This window comes from Poeciliopsis prolifica, unplaced genomic scaffold (genome assembly GCF_027474105.1).
Source record: "Poeciliopsis prolifica strain line A6 unplaced genomic scaffold, Auburn_PproV2 SCAFFOLD004, whole genome shotgun sequence".
In the NCBI taxonomy this organism is placed as follows: domain Eukaryota; kingdom Metazoa; phylum Chordata; class Actinopteri; order Cyprinodontiformes; family Poeciliidae; genus Poeciliopsis; species Poeciliopsis prolifica.
Genome location: NW_026562379.1, coordinates 16654767 through 16676820, shown reverse-complemented (window position 1 = coordinate 16676820; position 22054 = coordinate 16654767). Strand labels below are relative to the sequence as shown.

The 22054-nt window shown below is 38.8% G+C and overlaps 1 protein-coding gene across 2 annotated transcripts in view; it reads left to right on the top strand.

The window, feature by feature from the left end:
* The first annotated feature begins 1270 nt into the window (after positions 1-1270).
* Positions 1271-22054, top strand: part of LOC129359170 (tyrosine-protein kinase receptor UFO) — a 39953-nt gene continuing 19169 nt past the window's right edge. Inside the window, exons 1-7 of one of the 2 annotated variants that reach the window (XM_055028604.1) lie at positions 1271-1702; positions 6168-6375; positions 6493-6593; positions 6670-6852; positions 13690-13770; positions 13860-13975; positions 18199-18394. In XM_055028604.1, the coding sequence (XP_054884579.1) occupies positions 1564-1702; positions 6168-6375; positions 6493-6593; positions 6670-6852; positions 13690-13770; positions 13860-13975; positions 18199-18394 (1024 nt within the window). In that variant the 5' untranslated portion in view covers positions 1271-1563. Of the gene's footprint in view, positions 1703-2532; positions 2618-6167; positions 6376-6492; positions 6594-6669; positions 6853-13689; positions 13771-13859; positions 13976-18198; positions 18395-22054 lie in introns of those variants that run through there. The other variant, XM_055028605.1, reaches the window with a different exon arrangement.

Sequence of the window (22054 nt, the reverse complement as noted above, 5' to 3'; positions counted from 1 at the left end):
AAATTAGGAATTTACTGCAAAAACACAAAATCGTACCAAGTATTTTTGATATAGTTTCTATTACAAATGTCTTTGATCATTTGAAATAAAATGCAACTAATTTACAGAACTTTTCAGAAAGATATATGAGCTTGTTTTCAGTAAATAATTCTTAATATTGATTAAAATATAACAAAATGTTATAAGTGAAATAATCTGAAAGTGAAACTGATCATTTTTCATGAATATTAAGAAATTATTAACTTAAAACAAGTTCCTATATATTGCTGAAAATGTTACTTGTAAGTTAGGTTTGTCTTATTTAAAGTTTAAATAAAACTAGACCAGAAATACTTGGAAAAGTTTAATGTTTTTTTCTGTTTTATTATTGAAAAATATCTTAAAAAATCACAAAACAACTGTGAAATTTTGGAAACACTGGTTTTCGGTGGGTTTAAATAAAAGTTGGCCCCCAAATGAAATTAGCTTCGGGCCTCACATACGTTTGGACCGGCCCTGCTTGGAATATCTGGACCGGAATATCAGCTGATATGACTTTTTTATTCACATTAAATGAAACTTTTTTATTCAAAACATCTGATTTAACTAATGAAGAATCAAAATAAATATATTTTTTCATCCTGACAGTCTTTGGATGTTTTGTTTAATTAATAATCACATGTATTATCAATATTATTGTAATTTAGAAAGTATTTTAACTGTATTATTTTTGTTGTATTTAAAAAATAAATATTTTTACCTTTTTTTAATTTACATTTATTTAAAAAAAAGACTTTCCATTTTTAGGTAGTTCAAAATTACATAAATTATTTATCTGTAAACTTTTCCCTTGTCCTTCAAGCTCCACATCAATCCAGTGACTTTAACTCCATCTACTTTTAATTCATTTCCTAAACTTGGCTAAAGATCCAGATTGACTAAATTTAGTTGTTTTTCCAATTTACACCTAGAAAACCTGCTAAAATTATTTTGAGTTGTTTTATCTTGAAGTTTTCCAACAAATTTAATCCTCGGTTTATTGTTGACGAGGTGCAAGAACATTTTTCTGACCTCCAAGTCCCTTTGCATTAAGTTTTGCTCCCCTGATCCAGTGTTTCAAGCCTCTCAGGATCCGTGCGTAATTAAAAGAAGAAAGGAAAAGGACAATCAGCATGCTGCAGGGCTTCTCACCCTCCTGGAAAAGAGGAGGAGGAACAACAGGAGGAGGGAGGAGAGACTTTGAGTTGAGGAATTTCAATCCTGTTTGTATGGGAGAGGGGGATAAAGAAAGTCAGAGGGGGGAATGTCTGAAGCAGGCTGGTTTAAAAATACTCCCTCTGGAGCCAGAAATAGACTTTGTACAGCCTAATCTCGGCGCAACGGCAGCGCATCGCGCTTTAACGGTGGACGAACTGCAGGTTTGTTGACCACAAAGAGAGAAAAGGAACAACCGGAGCAGAAAGTTTGTCATCTTTGAAAAGGGGGAAACGAAACGGCTGAATCTGCGTCGCCTTCCCAGCTGCGGATCAAAACATTATCAGCGTCTCCATCCGAACCGGAGCGAGACGCAGCGGAGATGCTGTGATGCAGATCCGCTCCAGGTTGGCTGTTTCCCCGCCCGGTGCTCCAGGTGATCCGCCGGGAGGAACCATGGCGCGCTGGAGGTGCTGCTTCCTCATCCTCGGCGTCGTTTTTGCGCCTGTCTCTGGCGCACAGCTGTCAGGTAAATGCGGATTAATTTGCGCCTCTTATCAGTGGGACTGTTTAAGTAGTGGGCAATTTTCCCCGTGAGATTTCTTTTGATGTTCACTCATTAAAGTAATTTGCTTTGAGGGCGCAGCGCAGCCGCAACATCTGGATATCATAAAGTGCTCTAAAGAAAAAAATCAACTTGGTAATGTACATTTATTGTTGTTGTTGTTGCAGTCTTGCAGCTTAATTGATCACCCAAACTATAAAACACGTCCTCCAATCAGAATGAAGTTGAAAAAACAACTTTCAGTGGAAAAGTTTTTCTGTGATGCATCTCAGTGGAAACGTTGCTGTGATTCGTCAGGATCAGATTTACTCTATTAACAGAAAACTACTTCAGCGTGAAATTAGCCTGGGAAATGTTTTCAATGCAATCTTTTTTTTTAGCTTATTTATTTGAAAAATGATTTTCATTTATTTTAAATTGTTTTCTCAGTCAATCTTGTGTTGCTTATACATTGTAATAGATAGACAACTGGTCCTGGTACTTTTTGCCTCCAGCAGTAACAACCTTTGTCCTCAAATGAAGAAAACCTAAAACAGTCGGGAACATTTCCAGGAGGGGTAGTTTACCAAAGTTACTCCAGAAGAGCGTGAACGCCTCATCCAGGCTGGCCAGGCGAGCTTTCTCCCGCTGGATTTCTGCCGGGCCAATCAGCGAACAGAAGACGGAGTCGTGAACGATGACGTCAATTTTCTGCGCTGTTTCAGAATTGTAGTCCGCTTGTAGTTTTAGCGATGGCGGCAAAGAACGTGAACGAACCCGTTCAGTCCATGTGAGTCAACTTCTTCCAGATATTGGAATAACATTAGCGGCCGCCTCGTTTGGCTCGGTACTTCTCTCTTCGCGGTGGAGGGTTGTTGTTCACAGCGCAGACCACTTCCGGTAAGCTTCATGGCGTCGAACAGGCGCTTTAGATACGTCACGGCCGACCGTTAGCGAACTGAAGAAGGCTTCTCCTTCCAGTTGTCGTTTTCTGCCGAAAACACAAGGGTTTGTGTCACATTTACCGACTATTATCTTGGCCATCCCCAAACTCTTTGGGGTTTTAAAGTGATGTGGAAGCCAAATGGGAACTTTTTGTACCGTTACATTCATGCGCTATCACTGCTGTAGGAGCCAAAGCGCCGTAATGGCGGCTAATCATGGTGGTGGTGTGATGACCTTGACCTGCTTTGCTTCTTGTTATAACAGATGGAACTATGGACACTGGATATTTTACAGCTATTTATCAGGACGGTGATCCAAAGTACTCTAGTAAATACACCTTTAATTGAATGAAAGAGGGTTTTTACAAGGGCCGAGTCGAAATCTGGGCTTAAATCTAATTGAGATGCTGTGGCAAAACTTCCGAATTAAATCGATTATGAAAACAAAAGTGGACTAAAAGTCTTTAACTGAGATGTGCAAGAGTGCTCACCAGTGATGAGGACTCAGGGGAAAGAAGCTTTTTCACACCGAGTCAATCTGGTTAACAAATGTTTTAATGAATGATATAATCTTTTTGCAAGTTGATGTTAAAGCACAATAATAAATAACACACAAAATAAAACTACGGAGTAAAAAAGTGTACCAAACAACCTTGTGATCTCATGTTTTTCTGAAACTTTCTTATGTATTTATGTGAGATTTAGCAACTCAGTTCACTTCAATTCAAAATGCTTTGTTATTAATATGCATGGCACATTACAATATGATATTCTACTAATCATTGGACTCTGATTGTCCCATCTGATTGGGTTATTGCACACTTATTGTAATATTTACTGCAATTAAATAGTGCTATTCTAGTTTGAATGCAAAAAATTACTAGATAATATTGTGAACACTTATCAGCCTTCAAATCCTGCTGATTTACCGGCTTGTTGTTGTTCTTAAAGTCCTGTTTTCCAGCTGAGAATCCTTATTTTAAAATTAAACCCATGTGGGAACCTAAAGAGATGTTCCATCAAAAAAGGTATTTAAGTCTAGATAAAGTGGAAACTTTAGTGAAGCAACACAATCAGCCAAGCAGAAGAGAAAAAATGTTTACGTTGTTTCATATTAGATATGCGAGGAATATAGTTTGTCTCTTCAGAAAGCTGAAGAGTGTGACGGACGAGTTGGAGCTGCAGATACACTGAAACTGTTAACGACACTCAAATCCGAACCAGCGAAGCAGGAAACGAACCTCGCTTGGCACTTGTTAAACACTTGTTTAACTCGGATAACAACAGAATTGAAACTCAGAGAAACCAGTTAAATGTGTTTCAGGAGGAATCTGCTGTGAGGGACAGAACTGTGTAACAGACGGCTAATAAAGGAATCTATTATTCTATTGATTATTTAAACGATTAATCGATCAGTGGGGTAAAAAATGTCATTCTAAACACTTAATCTTAAAGTCCTGTTTTTATACATTACTATAAATACATTAAAGGAAATAAATTATTTTTTAAAATAAAGAAAATTAACATTTTATTGCCTAAAATGCAATCATAAAGCATTCCTTCAGTGAATGTTAGATCATTTGTTGCATAGTATGCATCTGCAGCAAACAAATAAGCAATCCAGTGCAGGTTTGATCTATTGATTATATTTTGAATAATAATTGATGCTTCACTTAGAGAATTTAAACCAGGTGAAGCCAAAACCATGAAACTGAATACAACATATTTACAAACAGACATTTTCTATTATATATTTATGCAAAATGTAGATTTTTTTGCACAAATTTGGCTTATTTGCTGCTCTGAATATGTTGTTCTTTTAGAAAATTGTCTTTTTATTTGTCCAGTTCACAGTCCAGTTAGCAACTAATCAACAACTAAATCATTTGACAATTATTTCAATTATGGATTAATCTGATTAATCATTTAATCACTGCTTAAAATTAGCTTATTTTTTTAATTCTTAGAGTCTTAGAAGTTTGGGAATGATTTGAGAAGTGGGGACGGGCCGCTCAGAGGTGTGAATGTTTGCCACATGACTCAACTCCGCTGAGTCTGAGTCAGGCCCTGGAAATGATGGATGGGCCGAAGGGGCAACAGCACAAGAGAAAGAGTTTGGACCAAAAGGAAGGCGCCGGATCCAAAAGCAATGAATCCAAAGAATGGCATGGAAAGGGCAAAGGCGCAGCTCTGAAACAGAGGGGAGGAATCACGCTGAAAAAGTCAGAAACGGGGAGGGAATGCGAGGAGGATAACAGCGCAACCTTTGTGAGGTATTTTTGGTATGTGCACATTCAGATTCTGTAGCATGGATGCAACTCGGAAGGGTTCAGACCGTAAGAAAAGGGGGACAAAAGCGAGGGGACGGATTAGCTACAAATGAATTACTTGAGAAAGACACACACACACAGAGTTTGTCCACTGGCTGGCTCTCTGGATATCTGCATTCTCATAAAAGGGTTACAAGCTTCCCTGAAAGCAGCCAAAGGATACAGTGAAGCTCAACCAAGCATGGAAATAAAAGGAAAGAAGGACTTTTGATGCAAAAGCCACAAAGAGACAGAAACAACAAAGAAGAGCAGCTTCAAAATCCCAATTTGTTATGCAGAAAGTAAACAGTGCTGACTGTGGAATCTGCAGTTAACAGGAGAAGTATTCCAGCTCAACCCTCTGGGATCAGAGGTCAAAGGTCGGCCCCTGACTCAGATTTAGATGACTGTTTGACAAGCTTGGGAAAATCTGTGGTGGGAGATAAATAGCAACAATAAAAGTGAGAGAACAGAAGCACAGTTTGCATGCGTTGCTTAAATGATGCAGTCTACTCTCCCTTTAATTGCAAGGGTGCCCAAACTGCGACTCGAGGGCCATTTGTGGCCCCTGGACTGATTGTGTTTGGGCCCTAACTTCAGTTCAAGAATGGTAGAAATTACAGGCATGGTTTATTGCTTTTCTCTTTTCTGTCTTTCTACCAAAAACTGGATGATAAAAATCTTCAGACTAGTTTTTTTGTCTCGGCTCGCTCTAATTTAAGGACTATTTTGTTGACAAAAACTTTATAATTAATGTAATTTTAGTTTATGTTGTTTTGTTTGTCTGTTTAAATTGTTTAAATTATAATCTACCTATTAGATCTTAAAGTTGATTAATATTTGAGAATGTGTTCTTGCATTATTACCATTTTATGACTTGGTCTGAAAACAATTATATTATCGTTTATTGCTATAAATGCTCGGACAATTTACCATGCAGCTAAAGTTGTTATCATGACAATGTTGCAGTTTTTATTTATTCCTCGCCTTCCATAATCGCTCACTACTTTGAATTGGTCTTTTAAATAAATGTCCAATAAAACACATTGAAGTTTGTGGTTTTAAAGTAAGGAAACGTGAAACGTCTTCTGCTGTATTTGTCACAATCAAAACAGAAGACTTATTTTTAGATGAGTTTTAAGTTCTTGGCTCTCAAAATAATTCGTCCTTTTCTTCTTCCTCATCTCTCAAACAAAGATCTGAAGTTTGAAAAGAGTCCCAGCACCGTCATCTCGTCCCTGGGCAAACCGGTCAGGATGCACTGCGAGCTGAAGGGAACCGGAGACGAGAACGCGGTCCCACCCGATCTGGTCTGGCTCAAAGACGGCGCTCCTCTTCAGTTCGAAGACACGGACCAGTCCCAGACCATCACCGACAACACCTGGACAGTCACGAGCACGCTCAAGTACGGAGCAGCTCTATTTTTTAAACTTTCTTAGCGCAACACTGCTTGTTTCTCCCGTTTGATCAGTTTTTACCGGTTTCTTCCGGACCTTCACCATCATTTCTATCCTCCCTGCAGAATTGAGAAGGTCCAGCTGTCGGACATGGGCCCCTACAGGTGTGCCGTCGAGTCCGAAGGCAACCAGACTCTGTCCAACGTCGGGCGCATTCAGCTGGAAGGTGAGCGTCCAAACCTCTGGGATGTGTTTGTGTTTTCACTGTGAAAGGAAAACTGATTCAGCAACTTCCTTCTCAGGCCTTCCTCATTTCTCTGTGGAGCCTCAACCCATGTCTGTTGTGGCCAATGAGTCCTTGAGTCTGAGATGTGTGGCTCACGGACCTCCAGATCCGGTCAAAGTCATCTGGCTGCGTGATGGAGCCGAAATGAACTCCCTGAATGACCCGGTGGCGCTGTCGCCTTCAACACTCAACCTCACAGGTAAACTTTATTCCTGAAAACTGCATGTAATATTATCATGAGTTGGTGACGGTGGAAGCTGTGGACTCAGGTTGATGTGACTGAAGATGGATGCTCCAAGACAATCTGATGAAGAGTATGGTCAAGATTGTCCCTAATTTTCTTGATCCTATGAAGAATCCTTCTCTACATGTTCATCTCCAGAGGTTCCATAGTCGTCCCCAGAACAGAACCAGCATTCTTTATCAGGCTGTTCAGCGTTTTTAGGTCCCTGGCTCTATTGTTGCTCCCCCAACAGATGATGCTCTCAACAACAGACTTGTAGAAGATCTAAAGCATCTTGGTGCAAACTTTGAAGGACCTTCCCTTCTTTCAGAAGACCAGTCTGCTTTGTCCCTACTTATAGATGCTTCATTGTTGTGTCTCCAGTCTGGTCTGTTGTTCTGATGAACACCGAGGTGTTTATATCCCTTAACCACCTCCATTTCTTCTCCCATGATGTAAACAGGTTTGATCTAATCGCTCTACTTTTCTATCTTTACTTTTTTTTGTACATTTATGCTGTTATGGCCTTTAAAGTACGGTGTTCCCCAAGGCTCAATTTTAGGTCCCAATTTGTTCATCTTATATTTATTACCTCTTGGTCAGGTTTTCCATACATTTAACGTTTCCTTTCATTGCTTTGCGGATGACGTCCAGATTTATATGCCCCTTAAACTTCAAAATGGTAAAAATGAATCTCTTCAGCTATTGATAGATTGTTTAGCTGAAGTCAAATCTTGGATGGAACAAAAGTTTCTTCACCTCAATCAAAGTAAAACTCAAGTTATATTCTTCACACTCCAAATTCAGATGTGATTCTTGGTTCTTTAGCCCGGTTTTGTCAGACCTCTGCTAGGAATCTTGGTTTTACTTTTGATAGCTGTTTAAAGCTAGATAAACAAGTTCGCTCTGTCGTTAAGTCAAGTTTTTATCACCTGCTGATTTTAGCAAAAGTTTAATCCTATTTTTGTCTTAAGGACTTTGAAGGACTTATCCATGCCTTCATTACAACTCGTTTGGATTATTGCAATTCTCTAAATAGTGGCATGGATAAACCACAGATGCAACGAGTTCAAATGATCCAGAAGGCTTCTTACAGGAACCAGGAAGCACGACCATATAAGGCCCATACTGGCCTGCTTACACTGGCTGTCCGTCTCTTATCGAATAGATTTTAACATTCTTTTATTAACTTATTAAGTGAATAATAAGTTAATCAACTGAAGATGGATGCTCCAAGACAATCTGATGAAGAGTATGGTCAAGATTGTCCCTAATTGAGTTAATAAAAGCTCAACCTTATCTTTGGGACCGTTTAAAATTTCAGTCTTTGTCCAGAACCACACGGTCAAACAATCAGCTATTACCGACAGTTCCTCGGACCCGACTAAAGAGGAAAGGAGATCGGACTTTTTGTTTCTCCTATTCTATGGAGCAATTTACCTTTCCAGATTAGATCTGCCCCACAGACTGGATCATTTTAAATGCTTCTTGAAACTCATTTTTATTCTTTGGCATTTATTTGTAGTGTTTGATACTCTTTTTATCAATTTGTGTTGTTGATGTTCTTGTACAGCAATTTGATGCAGTTTTACACCTGTTTGTAAAGTGCTATATAAATACATTTGACATTGACATTGAGATCAACTTTACTTTGAGATGAGCCAGGTCACCACATGACACAAACAAACAGAAATGCTTCCACTGCATTTCATTCAGCCGAGGGCAGCCATGACGCAGTTTGAGGTTGAGGTTTGTGAAATGTTTTTTTTTTTTTTTTTTTTTTTTTTTTGAGGGAGAAAATTGGACATTTTTTAGCAGTGGGACGGGGATTGTGGCATGATGGCTGCTCATTGTTTTCTTCTTTAAAGTGTAAATAGAAAACCTTTTTAATATGTTTTCACATTACATTTGGAGAAAATATGGAAGTTACCCTGTATTTTGGGGGAGCAGAAACAAAAACAGGAGTTGGAATAAACAATCGTATTATCAGACAGATTTTTATGACCTGAGCCGAACATTATGCGTCAAAATTTCCAGAAAGTTCTTTAAAAGCTTAAACAGGTCCAGCAAATAAATAATTCACTGAGACACAAAAAATTACAAAATCAAAGTATTTTTGTTTAGTTTCTATTGAAAGTATCTTAGTAAATTTGACATAAGACAAAAGTAACTTTTCTGCAAGATATAGGAGTAGGTAATTCCTAAACATAAAAAAGTATTAGCTTCACTGGCAGATTATTCTACTTAAAACATGGGAAAATCTGTTGTCATACGTGAAATGATCTGCCACTGGAACTATTACTTTGTTGTTACATTGCAAAGCCAGCCTGTTACCTATAAAAATGAAGGAATTATTCACTTAAAAGAACCGTCTACTTGCTGAAAAGTTATTTGTGAGTTAGTTTTGTCTTATTTCAAGTATAACAAGACATTTCTAGTAGAAACTGACCCGAAATGCTTTTGTTTTTGTAGTCTGATTGATCTTATGAAGCTGTTGAGTGGCTCTGATTGAAACCAGAGTACAGTAAGGAAGTAAAGAAACGGATGTTACTAAGAAAAAGCGATGTAAAAAGGGAGGAGAAGAAAGACAGCAGCTCACAGCTGTCTGGCAATCAGCAGCGAAGTGTCAGGAAAGGCTGAGTCAGAGGGGATAGAGGAGAAAAACCACTGGCTCTTAATTTGAGAGAATCTACTGAGTCATTGCAGTGGGCTTCCTGCTGTTTACCAGGACCCATTTGACGGTAACCTCCACTCACAGGTCTGGAATGGGCAGCTGTGCTTGTAGACCACAGATTTAATCGAGTTAAATACAAAGGTTATTCAAGAAGAATAACGTTTGTATTAACTTCATGCCATTTGAGAGCAAATGGCATGAAGAAGTCATTTACAAATTAATAGTGACTCATGCTTATTCATGCTGTTTCCTCTCTTTTCCTTTTCATAAAAGGACCTATTGTGAATTTTTTTTTTATTATTGTTTTTGTACTTAAGTTTGGGTCTCAACTTCCAAAAATATATCATGCGCTTGGAAAAAAATAAAATAAATAAAGCTCAGCCATATTTTGGCAGTAACTTAATGATTTTTGGTGTCTGGGAAACGAGGCGTTTCAAAAACCTCCAGAGAGTAACGTCACAAATCAGCAGGCGCTGCCCATATAGCAACCCCAGAAGCCCAGGCCGTTATCTAGCAACTCAAGCTGAGTTCCAGCAGGTTTGGTCAGGTGGTTTTACTGCTGTGTGCGCCGTACAAGCGCTGCTGAAAAAGTGTTTTGTTGTTAGTTTACCATCCAGAAACCACTTCCTGCATTCTTGTTGGTTGTGCAGGAGACCCTACTTATGCTTTTCAAAGATGTACAGTTGTATAATTGTGCATCTGTTTGTAGTCACTTTCATGTGTGAGTGTAGTCATTGAGGCAGGGGGTGTGACCAGCAGCAGGTTATTTGGATTTGAAGTGACAGAGACCTTCACTAACTTGTTGAAGAAATCATAATAGATCACCTTTTAAAGCAACTCTGAACCTTTTGATGAGAAACGCCAAGTTTTTACACTAAAAACACAATTAACTTTCATACTTTGAATTAAGCTGCTGAATTGTTAGAAATAACTAACAATTCAAAACTACCAAACTACCGTAGACTGGTAGTTTGGTCTTTGAAGTTGGATTACGTGGGATAATTAGGAGAAATCAGTGCCGTACTTTAAGTAGAAATTGGTAACAGTGGCTTCAGTTTTCAGATTCAGGGAAGAATCGTCATGAGGGAGTCATGGTAAACGCTACAATAATTCAACCATAAACCTTTTTTAGCACTTCAAATGAAAACTATTAGTTGTTTTCAAACCTTTCCACTTTTGTATGGGGGAAGTTGTTTTGTCACAATTTTATCGCCAACACAACATTCATGTTGCCACACCAGAAATATGTCAGGAACATGACAGTTACTGATGACTGGACCCGTCATTTGTAATGTTTTGATTGCATCATAGTAATCTTTCATAGTAAATAATTGTTGATCTTTCATTTTAAGAAGTGTATCCTACTTTATTTTTGCACTCTGTGCCCATTTTTACAGTGAAGTCAACTAAATAAAAGCAATATTAGGTTACAAACTGTCTGTTTTTTGGCAGGTTTTACAGGAATTGACGCACGCAAAGGTTGTTTTGACGTCTGTCATGGAGGAGTTGGCCTCTTCCTGAACCTCTTAACTGACACTCATCTTGTCAAGATAGCGCTAAATCTTAAATGTACACCAGATATGTAAAAGAAAAAGGTGCTTACTAGTTGTCAACACTAAGACAATAGATGAGGTCAAGAAAAAGTCTTAAGAAAAAAAATTGTGAGGGGGAGGGACGTAGTTCAGTTGAGCTAGTTTTACTTTGACAATCTTATGTAGATATGATGTAGAATTATGTATCTTTTGGTTATCAATAATTGCAAAATTAACATCAAATATGGAAACATAAACCTGTGACTGACTGAATGTTCCTGTCTTTGAGTGGGAAATGTTTGAGTGTTGAATCTCGATACATTTAGTGGTGTTGTTGCCAGTTTCTATGTCAGTCGTTCATCTTTTTCGCCCTTCAGCGTTGTGTACATGCGCTTTCTGGATGAAAACACAGAAACTTAAGCCAGTCACCAAACTGATTGATTGCGGTCTTTTTAGTAAACTTTTGGTTGTAGATACTAAAAAGTGGTTTTCTTCAACATGAAGCATGGTAGCATAATAGAGGCCTCTTAGCTTAATGACCCCATCCCAGCGGAGTTGATCAACAAGGTGATCACAGTCAACAAGATCCGGATTTCTTGTCGTGACAAATGTGACATTTTCAGCTGGGAAGCGAATTATTCTGCGGTTTGCTGAAGGGGAAGGAAAGAAATATGTGGCGCAATCAAGGGCAGCCTGATGAGCTGTCGCTTGGCCAGCGCAGCGTCAGTATCGCCTCCCTGTTCTTCCTCGCTAACAACCCCTCACTTCAGGCGGCGCGGATCATACACTCCTGTTCTTTTTCCGGCTCCACACAATAGAGGCTTGGTGCCGCCTGCGCTGGACAACGTGATTCTGTGCGAGCCTCAGTTTGTGGCCGGCTGTGGATGTTGGGCTGTTAGATAACGGTGATGAAACTTGACTGCCACATGCTTGAATGTGTGTGTGTGTTGGCCTGTTTTTGTGTTATGTCGGGTGTGTGAGCCCACTGTGAGTCAGTGTGTGAGAGGATTCATTCTCTGTTGGGAGTCAGAATGTGTCATGCTCTTGTCCCCTTCAGAGGAGCCCCAGGCCTGCAAGGGCTGCAGTCTTTCACCTAGACCCCAACGCCACCCCACTCTTTGTTCACATAACTCCACTCCAGAACGCAACATTCTTGCAGTAACAGCAAGTTCAGAACCAAAAACATGCAGCTTTCTATTTTATTTCTTTATGATAGTTAAGCTTAAGATTTTGGATCTCATGAACAGTTTAATTTAGACATTGACAAAATTGTAAAGAAATACTTTGTTACTGTAATTAAGTAGATTTTTCAGGTATTTTTTAAAACAGCTAGGTTTAGAATTTATGTAAAAAAAAAAAAAATCTAGTTAAGTTGGTGTTTAGGGCATTAAATGTCTATCATTTTGTGTGTTTACTGTTTTGCCAGACAAGCCTCCCATAATGTTGACTTCTTTCATTTTCACCCTTTGATTACTGTTCAGCCTGAGCGATGTCCTCTAATTAACTCCTCTGTTTGAAACGCTGGGTATTATTCCTGAACTGGTTCTGACTGCGATATATTCTGCAGACTTTAAAATGCTCATCTCTATGCAAAATGTGCAAGTGCAGACAAAAACATGGAGGTTTTATGGCTGAATGTCTTAGAAATAGTCTTACTGAAGGTTATTTTGAATATAGATGCACAAATTGCTTCAAAAGACTTTAAAATCCAGACTTCTTTGTCTTTCATGGATTTGCATTTTTAGTTTTAATTTCTTTAATAGTAATAGACAAAACAATATGTAATCCAAACTGTACTTTCACATAACTGACATTTTACTTTCCAAAACTTAAATGTTACTTTATTCTGTCTAGATCTAAACCTATCGCAATAACAAATTTTGCTTGAGTATAAATTGTTTGAGCAATTTTCGCAATAAATGATATTGTTCTCCTAAGACCATTTTCAATTGATAATGGCCTAATTATGCAAGTTTGCTCTCTCAAAGACTGATAAACTTTTGTAAAGTGCATGCAGAAATACAAAATCTTAATGGTCTAGTTTCTAGTGCAAATATCTTAGTACACTTGAAATAAAAAAAACAACTTACAAGTGGCTGTTCACCAAGATAAAAAGACTTGTTTTAAGTAAATAATTCCTTAATATTGGTGAAAAAGTTCTAGTTCCACTGGCAGACCTTTTCACTTATTATAAATAAAATAATCTGCTAATTGAGCTAGAACTTTTTCCATCAATGTTAAGGTATTACTCACTTAAAACCAGCTGCTATTTATTGCTGAAAAGTTACTTTTTAGTTATTTTTGCTTTATTTCAAGTGTACTAAGACATGTGCACTAGAAACTAGACCAAAAATACTTGATGATTGTTTGTGTTTTTGCAGTGCATTTTTTGAGAGATGGAGAAAGATTTCACATGGAACGAAAAAGCTTCTTTGTTAATGTCCTGAAAACTAGCGTTATAATCAGGAGACCGTGGAAATGGCTTTCCTCCCACTTTTCTCGAGTTAGCGTGAACTTTCTCACGTTGATGCCGCTTCCTGTTCCCACCGCTGAGCCAGGGGTTTCGGTTTGAACTGACTGACATCGTTTGACTTTGTTTCCATCCAGGTCTGAACAGAACCAGCACTTTCTCCTGTGAAGCTTATAACCGGAAGGGTGTGACGACTTCCCGGTCTGGAACCATCACCGGTAATCGTCCTTTAAAAAGTCTTTGCTGAATTCGCTGCTGCAGGAGTTTTGTTTACTTTCTTGTTTGGGTGTTTCTTTTCTCTCTTCAGTGTTGCCATCCCAACCTTATAATGTCAAAGCTGTAGAGATCAATCAGACCACCGTTCGTTTGTCCTGGCTGCCTGGTTTTGGAGGAATCTACCCGATAACACGCTGCTCTGTTCAGGTGAGACGGAGTCCGATAAGTGGGAAAACAACATCCAACCCGAAAGTCTCCAACGGTTTGACTTGGATGTTAAATATTGTCTTCCTCTTTTTGTATTTGCAGAATTGATCATAGACATTATTTGTCAAAAGGCAACTCAACTACTCAGTAACTGATCAAAACACCAGTTATTTAATATTAAAAAGCTTGTTCTAAGTCTATAATTTCTTCATATTGATTTAAAAATGTTAGATTATTCCTCTCGGACCTTGGGAATAATTTTGCTATAAGCGAAATAATCTACTTTTTCATTAATATTTAGGAATCATTTGCTTAAAACCAGCTCCTCCATCTTGTGAGCTTATTATAACTTAATCGGACGCAGAGACAGATATTTATTGATATTTTATCAGTTTGGCTTTTATTCATACAGTCTGGCGCTAAATTGAAAATGCGTTTGGCTGTTAGAAGTGAAGTAATCTGCCAGAGGAACTACAACCTTTTTTTTTTATAAAGGTAAAGGAATTAATGACTGAAAAAAACCTCATATTTATTTCTGAATAGTTTATTGTAAGTCAGTTTTGTTTTATTTAAACTGTTCTAGGGTATTTGCAATATTTATTTTTGCTGTGTAACTGAGTGGATGTAAGGAGTTACTGCCCAACTCTGTCCAAATTTCTGCAACCCTAATTTTAAAGAAAAGGATGAATCCTTTCTTTAGGTTGCCTCGCTCATCCTGTTCCCCTCCCTGCTGTCTTCATGCGTGGATCAGGTTTCGCTCTGGGAAAGTGGCCTCCTGAACTAATCTCATGTAGCACCACTCCCTCTCCTTGTGTCTGGTTGCCACCATCCAGCTCCGCGTTTCTTGTAGCTGAACGGAGAAAAGTTTTCCTCCTGAAAAAAAAAAGAGAGAGAGAAGTCGAGCTGCGCAGCACCACCCCTAAACGTCTGGTTCTAATAAAGCTGCCCCCCTCCTCTTCACGGGGGAACAAGACAAGGGGCCAGCCTCAGCAAAGTGGGGCAAAAATCTGAGTTTAACAGTTTATTGTGTAGAGAGGAGTAACATGAAAAAGGCTGCGATGTTGAGCAGAAAGGCTTTACTGTGTTTCACATGAAAGGCAGCAGGAAGAAGAGAGAGTGAAAGGAAACAGGAAAAACCATGACAGCAGGTATTGTGGTTCTGAGTCATTCAGGGATGAGTCAGAGCAGAGCCATAGCAGTACATGAAACACTTGTTTTACAACTCAGAGCGCTGATTCACACCATTGTTTTTTTCATCTGCTCGCCTGAATCATTCAGACTTCTTCCTGAGTTTTCTGCTCATGCCATGAGATACATAATTCTACATCATATCTACATAAGATTGTCAAAGTAAAACTAGCTCAACTGAACTACGTCCCTCCCCCTCACAATTTTTTTTCTTAAAACTTTTTCTTGACCTCATCTAGTTGTCTTAGTGTTTGACAACTAGTAAGCACCTTTTTCTTTTACATATCTGGTGTACATTTAAGATTTAGCGCTATCTTGACAAGATGAGTGTCAGTAAGAGGTTCAGGAAGAGGCCAACTCCTCCATGACAGACGTCAAAACAACCTTTGCGTGCGTCAATTCCTGTAAAACCTGCCAAAAAACAGACAGTTTGTAACCTAATATTGCTTTTATTTAGTTGACTTCACTGTAAAAATGGGCACAGAGTGCAAAAATAAAGTAGGATACACTTCTTCAAATGAAAGAAAAAGTCATCCAGGGTTTTAAACCTGCATTATCAGCAGCAGCAGCACCACACTGCAAAAACACAAAAGCTTACCATGGAGTTTCGGTCTAGTTTCTTGTCGAACCATATTGGCATACTGGATTTAAGACAAAACTAACTTATAAGCAACTTTTCAGCAAGACAAAAGTCAAGGATGTCAAACTTATTTTCATTTAAAATTTGAATGTGCTTAAAAGGCCGGTTGTTCCAGAATGTATTAATAAAACCCAGTAAACTGTGAAAATAGCAATAAATCAATCAGAAAAGTAAAGTAAAATTAAATAATATTGATCAGTCCATCCAGGATTTGGGGATTTTTTTTATTTTCGATCAAAAACACAAATTTTTAGAAATATTTGGAAAGAATTTTGGTCTATTTTTTGTGAATATATCCTAGTTTTGTTTTAGATCACGTGTACTAACTTACAAGTAACTTTTAAGAAAGATATAGGAGATTTGTAATCCTTAATCTGGACGTAAAAGTAGTATTTCTGCACATATAATTGTGCAAACACTTAGGCTAATTTTGTGTTATTTTAAGCATGCTAAGATATTTGCTCTAGAAACTTCAAACCAAAAATACTTGTTAGGATTTTGTGTTTTTGCAGTGCAGCTCTTAGGCTCATAAGCTAACAGTGTGTGGCTCATTTATAGAATAACTACATCCAGTCTGTAGCGTGTAGCAGCAGAACAATGGTCTGAACAAACAACTTTGATGTGGTTTTGGGATTCCTGCAGGGAAGATTTTTTCCTGTTGTTCCCCCTTTTTTTAAATGTGTTTACTGCAGAGTTTGCAGAGGCAGCAGGTTTCTGGCTCTGATTTGCAGCTGCTTTCAGTGCACCTTGCTGAGCGATATGCGTGTTCAGCAGGTTTTACAGCAGACAATTAGCACTTAATGACACCTCCCACTGTCCCAGCCTACAGAAGGTGCAATCCATGCTAAACTTGCACAAGTAACACAAGAATAAAAAGATTAGGAAAACATATAAACATATAGTGAGGCTCCCTGGGATCTTGATTAATTCATTGCATAGATTTTGACCTGATAAAACCGTGAACATAGGTAAAGGTTCAGCCCAGAACCTTTGTACCAGCGTGTTTCTGATAGGCCCATAAATCAGACGCACTCAGACATTTGCAAACAAGACAAAACTGCTTCTCTTGGCCCACCGGATGTAAATTTTTACTTAAAAAAACGTTCTGATGAGACCCTGAAAAAGACTTGCTGTGTTCAAGTCGTGCTAAAAGCAGTTAGCTTATCAGCAAACTATTCAAGGCTAAAATGGGATTTCAGTGCTAAACATGTAGCAGCAGCACACACGTTCCCAATGCTAACGTTAACAGCCACAGTCCACATTTCAGAGGTTTCAAGAAACATCAGGAGTTCCTGTAACACTGAACCTAAACACTTATACCAGTCAGATGGTTAAATTACCTAAAAGCACATTAAATAGAATAAATATATTTGTTTTTGAGCTTTCATGTCTATTTATTCAATAAGTTAGTTTTAGAATGGCCTGAAAATGTTGCTTATTTTGTTTATATATAGTTTTTGATTAAGATTTGTTGAATCACAGTCCCTGAAATTAATTATTAAAAATTACGATTAAGTATCACTACTACTAAAATGATTACAAATACATTAATCTGTTCTTGGATCATCATGATGGCACAGTGAAGCTTTAGAAAACCTCCCGCTTTAATGATTTTTGCATTTTTGGGAGCATACAGCGAGAGCGGTCAGTAGCTGTTTGAATTCAAAAAGCCAGTTTTGTTACCGACAAACAAGATCTTTAACTTTATTTTATTTAATTCTTTTTTAACTCAAATTATTGTAAACATCCACAAGTTTTTGTAGATATAGTGTAAGTTTCTTTTTACACCTGAAATAAGACAAAATGACTTATCAGTAACTTTTCAGCAAGATATAAGAGCTTGTTTTCAGTCACCATTTTCTTAGTCTTGGTGAAAAGTTTGAATTCCACTGGTAGATTATTTCACAATCAACTGTTACCTAGCAAGCCCAGCAAAGCCCATCCCTTAGAAACCCAGTTCTTAGTTCACTGGAAGATTATTTTACTGAAAACAAGGAATAATGTCTTTTTGTGAAAAACACAAATACTTACAAGTACTTTTTCATTAATATTGAGGAATTATTGACTTAAAACAACCCTCCCTTTTTACAGTTACTTGTAAGTTAGTTTTCTTATTTCAAATGAACTAAGATATTTTTATTTGAACTTCCTAGAAACTTAAGATTTTGTGTTTTTGCTGCGTTAGTATTAGAAATAATTTTCTTTTTCTTGCTGTTCTGCTCAAAATATTACTACAATTGTATTAAATTGGGGTTTTTTTTGTTTTCTCTTCCAATGTTTTGATTCTGGGTGAGCCACAACAAACAGATAAACCTCCCACAGTAGAACGGCTACAGCTGCTAAATCCGGCACAAAGGCCGCAACAACATAACGCTGTGTTATCTGAACGTTTCAGGCCAAGCAGTCGGGAGATTCTTTCCCGGCAGACTCGGATAAGACGATACACACCCAGAAAGTGAACGTCCCACCAGCCACGCATCTCATCCAGGGCCTGGAGCCCCACACGCGCTACGCCGTCAGGGTGGCCTGCGACAGCAGCCAGGGGCCGTCTGACTGGTCGCCCTGGGTGGAGCTTCGCACACAAGAAGGAGGTGGGTCTCTCAAGAGGATTGGTGATGATTTTTTTTCCCTAGCCCTCTGAATGTCAGTGTTTGTGTTGGAAGTATGTGAAGGTCAAAGCTGCAATGTTTCTTCTAAGTGATCTCCAAGTTTCCTCCCTCTTTAGTTTTGGGCTGACGCGCCAGTGAAAGTTGCAGGTGCAAACCAAAGTCAAATATTTAGATCGATTCATTTCACTACAACTTGTTTGTTTGTGTAGCACAAGGCAACTCAAGGTGCTTTACATCATTGACAGATACAGTCATCAGTTGCGAAAAAAAGCAATAAACATTACATTCTGTCAAATTACTACTAATGAAAACAACAGACTTGTGACCTGACCTCATGTTGATTTGAAGTATTCCTGATACGTGCAGGATTAGTTTCCCCTTTATGAAGGGTCAGTCAGTGCTTTCCCTGAAACGGGATGCAAAAAAAACCTGCTTAATCGAAATTTAGTGGTGGTTAGATGTAGGCTAGTTTCCATTTTTTTAGATACTTCTGGGTTATTTAGAAAAGAAAGTCTGAGTGAGCTGAGTAAGCAGTTTCAGACACGTGAATAGGAACACAAATGCTGTGTTGGTGGCTTTTTAAAAATGATTCTTAGTTTCTTTCAATATTCCAGAAATAACATGCAAAGAAGCTGGATACTGACATACGCCAAGGCATTTTGTTCCACGAATGGATACCTGGGCATGGTATCCTAATCATGTGACTGACTTTATTAAATCAGGTATCAAAGTATAGAGACGTTGCATGATGAAATATGAGCTTGTGTTGATCTTACCTTTCTGCTTTATGCACGTGAGAGATATTCTGTCACCTGAAATTGAAAGGAAGTAATAATGCTGGGAACAGCATAAACCTTAAAACTCTCAGCACCCGAAAATAAACAGAAAGCTGAATTCCAGTAATCCCAGAGGAACAGAGGAAGAGAAATCTCCCAAAGAGCCCCCAACGGAAGGGGACCAGAGACCCAGAAAGACCCCGGACAAGCCCCCAGGGGTGTAGCTTTATCTCAAACTGACCATTTAGGGAAAAATCCTACACTATAGACAAGGAGGTAAAATCAACTTTTTAGGGCTTTACATCATCTTACAGTGTTGTTCCCTTCATTCTTTCATGCATGTTTGAGGAATCCTTTTGTATGTGCCGCTCCTTCAAACTAGCTGCAGCAACTATTAGCAAATACCTGGTGGAACTACTGGTTTACTGAGTTCCTAAGAATGGTTTCTAAACGGCATAATGAGGAGCTTCGGTGTGACGATGTGCTGAAGGCAGCATATCAGAAAGAGCAGGAGCTTCTTAAAGAGACAGAGGTCCAATTTGAAGGCGTTAAATTGTAAAGTCAAATTTCTTTTAAGTTATGTTTGACATATGTAGCATTTTTATAACAACTGAATGAACATAGTTACTTGATTATGCTATAAAATGGAACTGTGTGTCTGGAAAATGCATAATACCGTCACTTTAATGCATTTCTACTGCATACCAGAGGGGAAAGCAAACAAGCCACTTTATTGGATTATTTTGAAACATCATTAGCACCCCTGACTGTTTCTGTTTGTAATACTGTAGAAACTTAATTTCACATCTTCAGCAGTCTGGACGTCACACAACATGCTTGATTTTAGTAAAATGTTTCAGTTTTTCGGGACGAGGCCAGCAGATTCATCGTGAAAATATTTAATGGGTTCATGGCGAAGCTTCCCAGCATCACAGATCCTAAACAAGTTTGTGTGTCATGCAAAAAAAAAAAAAAAAAGGTTTGTTATCAGTCCTGTTTAGTTCACTTTAATCAAACTCTAGTTTGTTTACTTTGAAAGTCTGGTTCATTTGGGGAGGTGTGAACGCTCAACTGAACTCTGATGTGGATCGGTTTGATTGCATATTTGAACGCCAAGCGGAATGGAGAGGAATTGGACTGAAACACAGGGCTTGCTTCATTTCGCACAAAAATGCGTGAAAACTAACCACAGCTGCTAAAAATGTAGCTGCTTACCACTTCGGTCCCCAATTGAACCGATTCTACTGGACTATCAGGTGTGAAAACACCTTACGCAGATTTCCAACTTCTATTTAAAAGATTTTGGGCCGTAAATCTCTCTTAGTCCAACTGTTTATAGAAGAAACCAGGCTGTGCCTCTGTCTGCCCAGTTTCATCCGTTAGCAGATGACAGGCCGCTTTAGGAGGGACAGAAATGGAAAACGCTGTGGAAAGTCTCCTGAAAGGCTTCACTGAGTCCTTCCAAACGGTAATGTTAAGCAGCGGTGTGTTTGACTTTAAACCAGTGCTTCTCAAATGGTGGGGCGGGCCCCCTTTGGGGGCGCGGTGCGATACCTGGGGGGGCGCGTGTGATCCTGGGGAACAGGCTTTTTTTGGCCGAACTAGTATAAAGTGTAATTGCGCACAGTAGGCGGCAGTGGTGCGCTCATTGTTACTTCTGTCACGTTTGCGACAGTGCAACATTTTACGACTTACAAGACAACAGGTTTGCCTTGGTTAGCAGTGTTAAGTCAACAAAAAGCTCCGACTGCGTTCTGTCTATGGCCTCCGTTGTTCAACAACCCCCAACATGAAAAAGTTTTTCACAGGGATGAAAAGAAAAGCGGAGAGAGACAAAGATAATGAGACAACAGAAAGTCAACCAAAAGCTAAGAAGAGGAAATATGACGAAGCGTATTTAGCGCTTGGCTTCACTGTGACTACAGTTGGAGAAGAGGAAAGACCGGTGTGTTTGCTGTGTCTAAAAATGCTCGCAGCGGACAGCATGAAGCCAAATAAATTAGCGCGTCACTTAAATACGTTACATCCCAATCACGCCGATAAGCCGGTAGAGTTTTTTCAGCGAAATTAATAAGGAAAAAATGTTATGCAGAGATGGATAGTCACGGTGGGGAGTGGGGGGCGCGAATAGTTTTCTTCTTGCTAGGGGGGGCGTAACGGAAAATAATTGAGAAGCACTGCTTTAAACTGAGGTGGGATTTTCCATGCCAACTCATGCTGACTCCATCCATGGATTTGAAAAAAGTGCCTGGAAATAGAGGATACTGAGAAGAGAGAGAAGGTTTTGGCAGGGGCTTTCCGTGATGAAAGCCGCCCCCAATCATTGAAAAATGCTTCAACGCAGCATTTCTCATTTTCTCATAAACAGGAAAAAGAAAAGAGGGAAGTAGGACTTGTTGAAGTGCTGGTCACAGGCAGCATTTAGCAGTTTCAGTTCTTTATTTCACAAAAAAATGTTATAAATCTTGGTTTCCTTTTAGCGGTGAGAAAGAAAAAAAGAAGTTTATGAATTTCTTTAAGAGAGAAAAGTCTTTGCACTTGTCTAAATGAGTCAGAGGATAAAAAAAAGCGGTGGCCTGGTCACAGATCAGCAACATTTTCCACATCTCTCTCTCTGGCTCTGGTCGCCTCTTTGCTGTCTTTCTCTCTAACACTGTCCAAATATGTTCTGCTCGGTCCCTTGAACATATCATCCGTCTGCTTCCTCAGTGTGTTACACATCCAGATCCTGAGAGCTGTTTCTGTTTCTCACATCCATCATTTGTTTCCTGAACAAACTCCCCCTCGTGTTCTTGCGTTTAATCTATTCCTTTACTTAAAATCCAATAAGCGATGTTGAGCAGAAGGAAACTGGAAGGCAAAAACA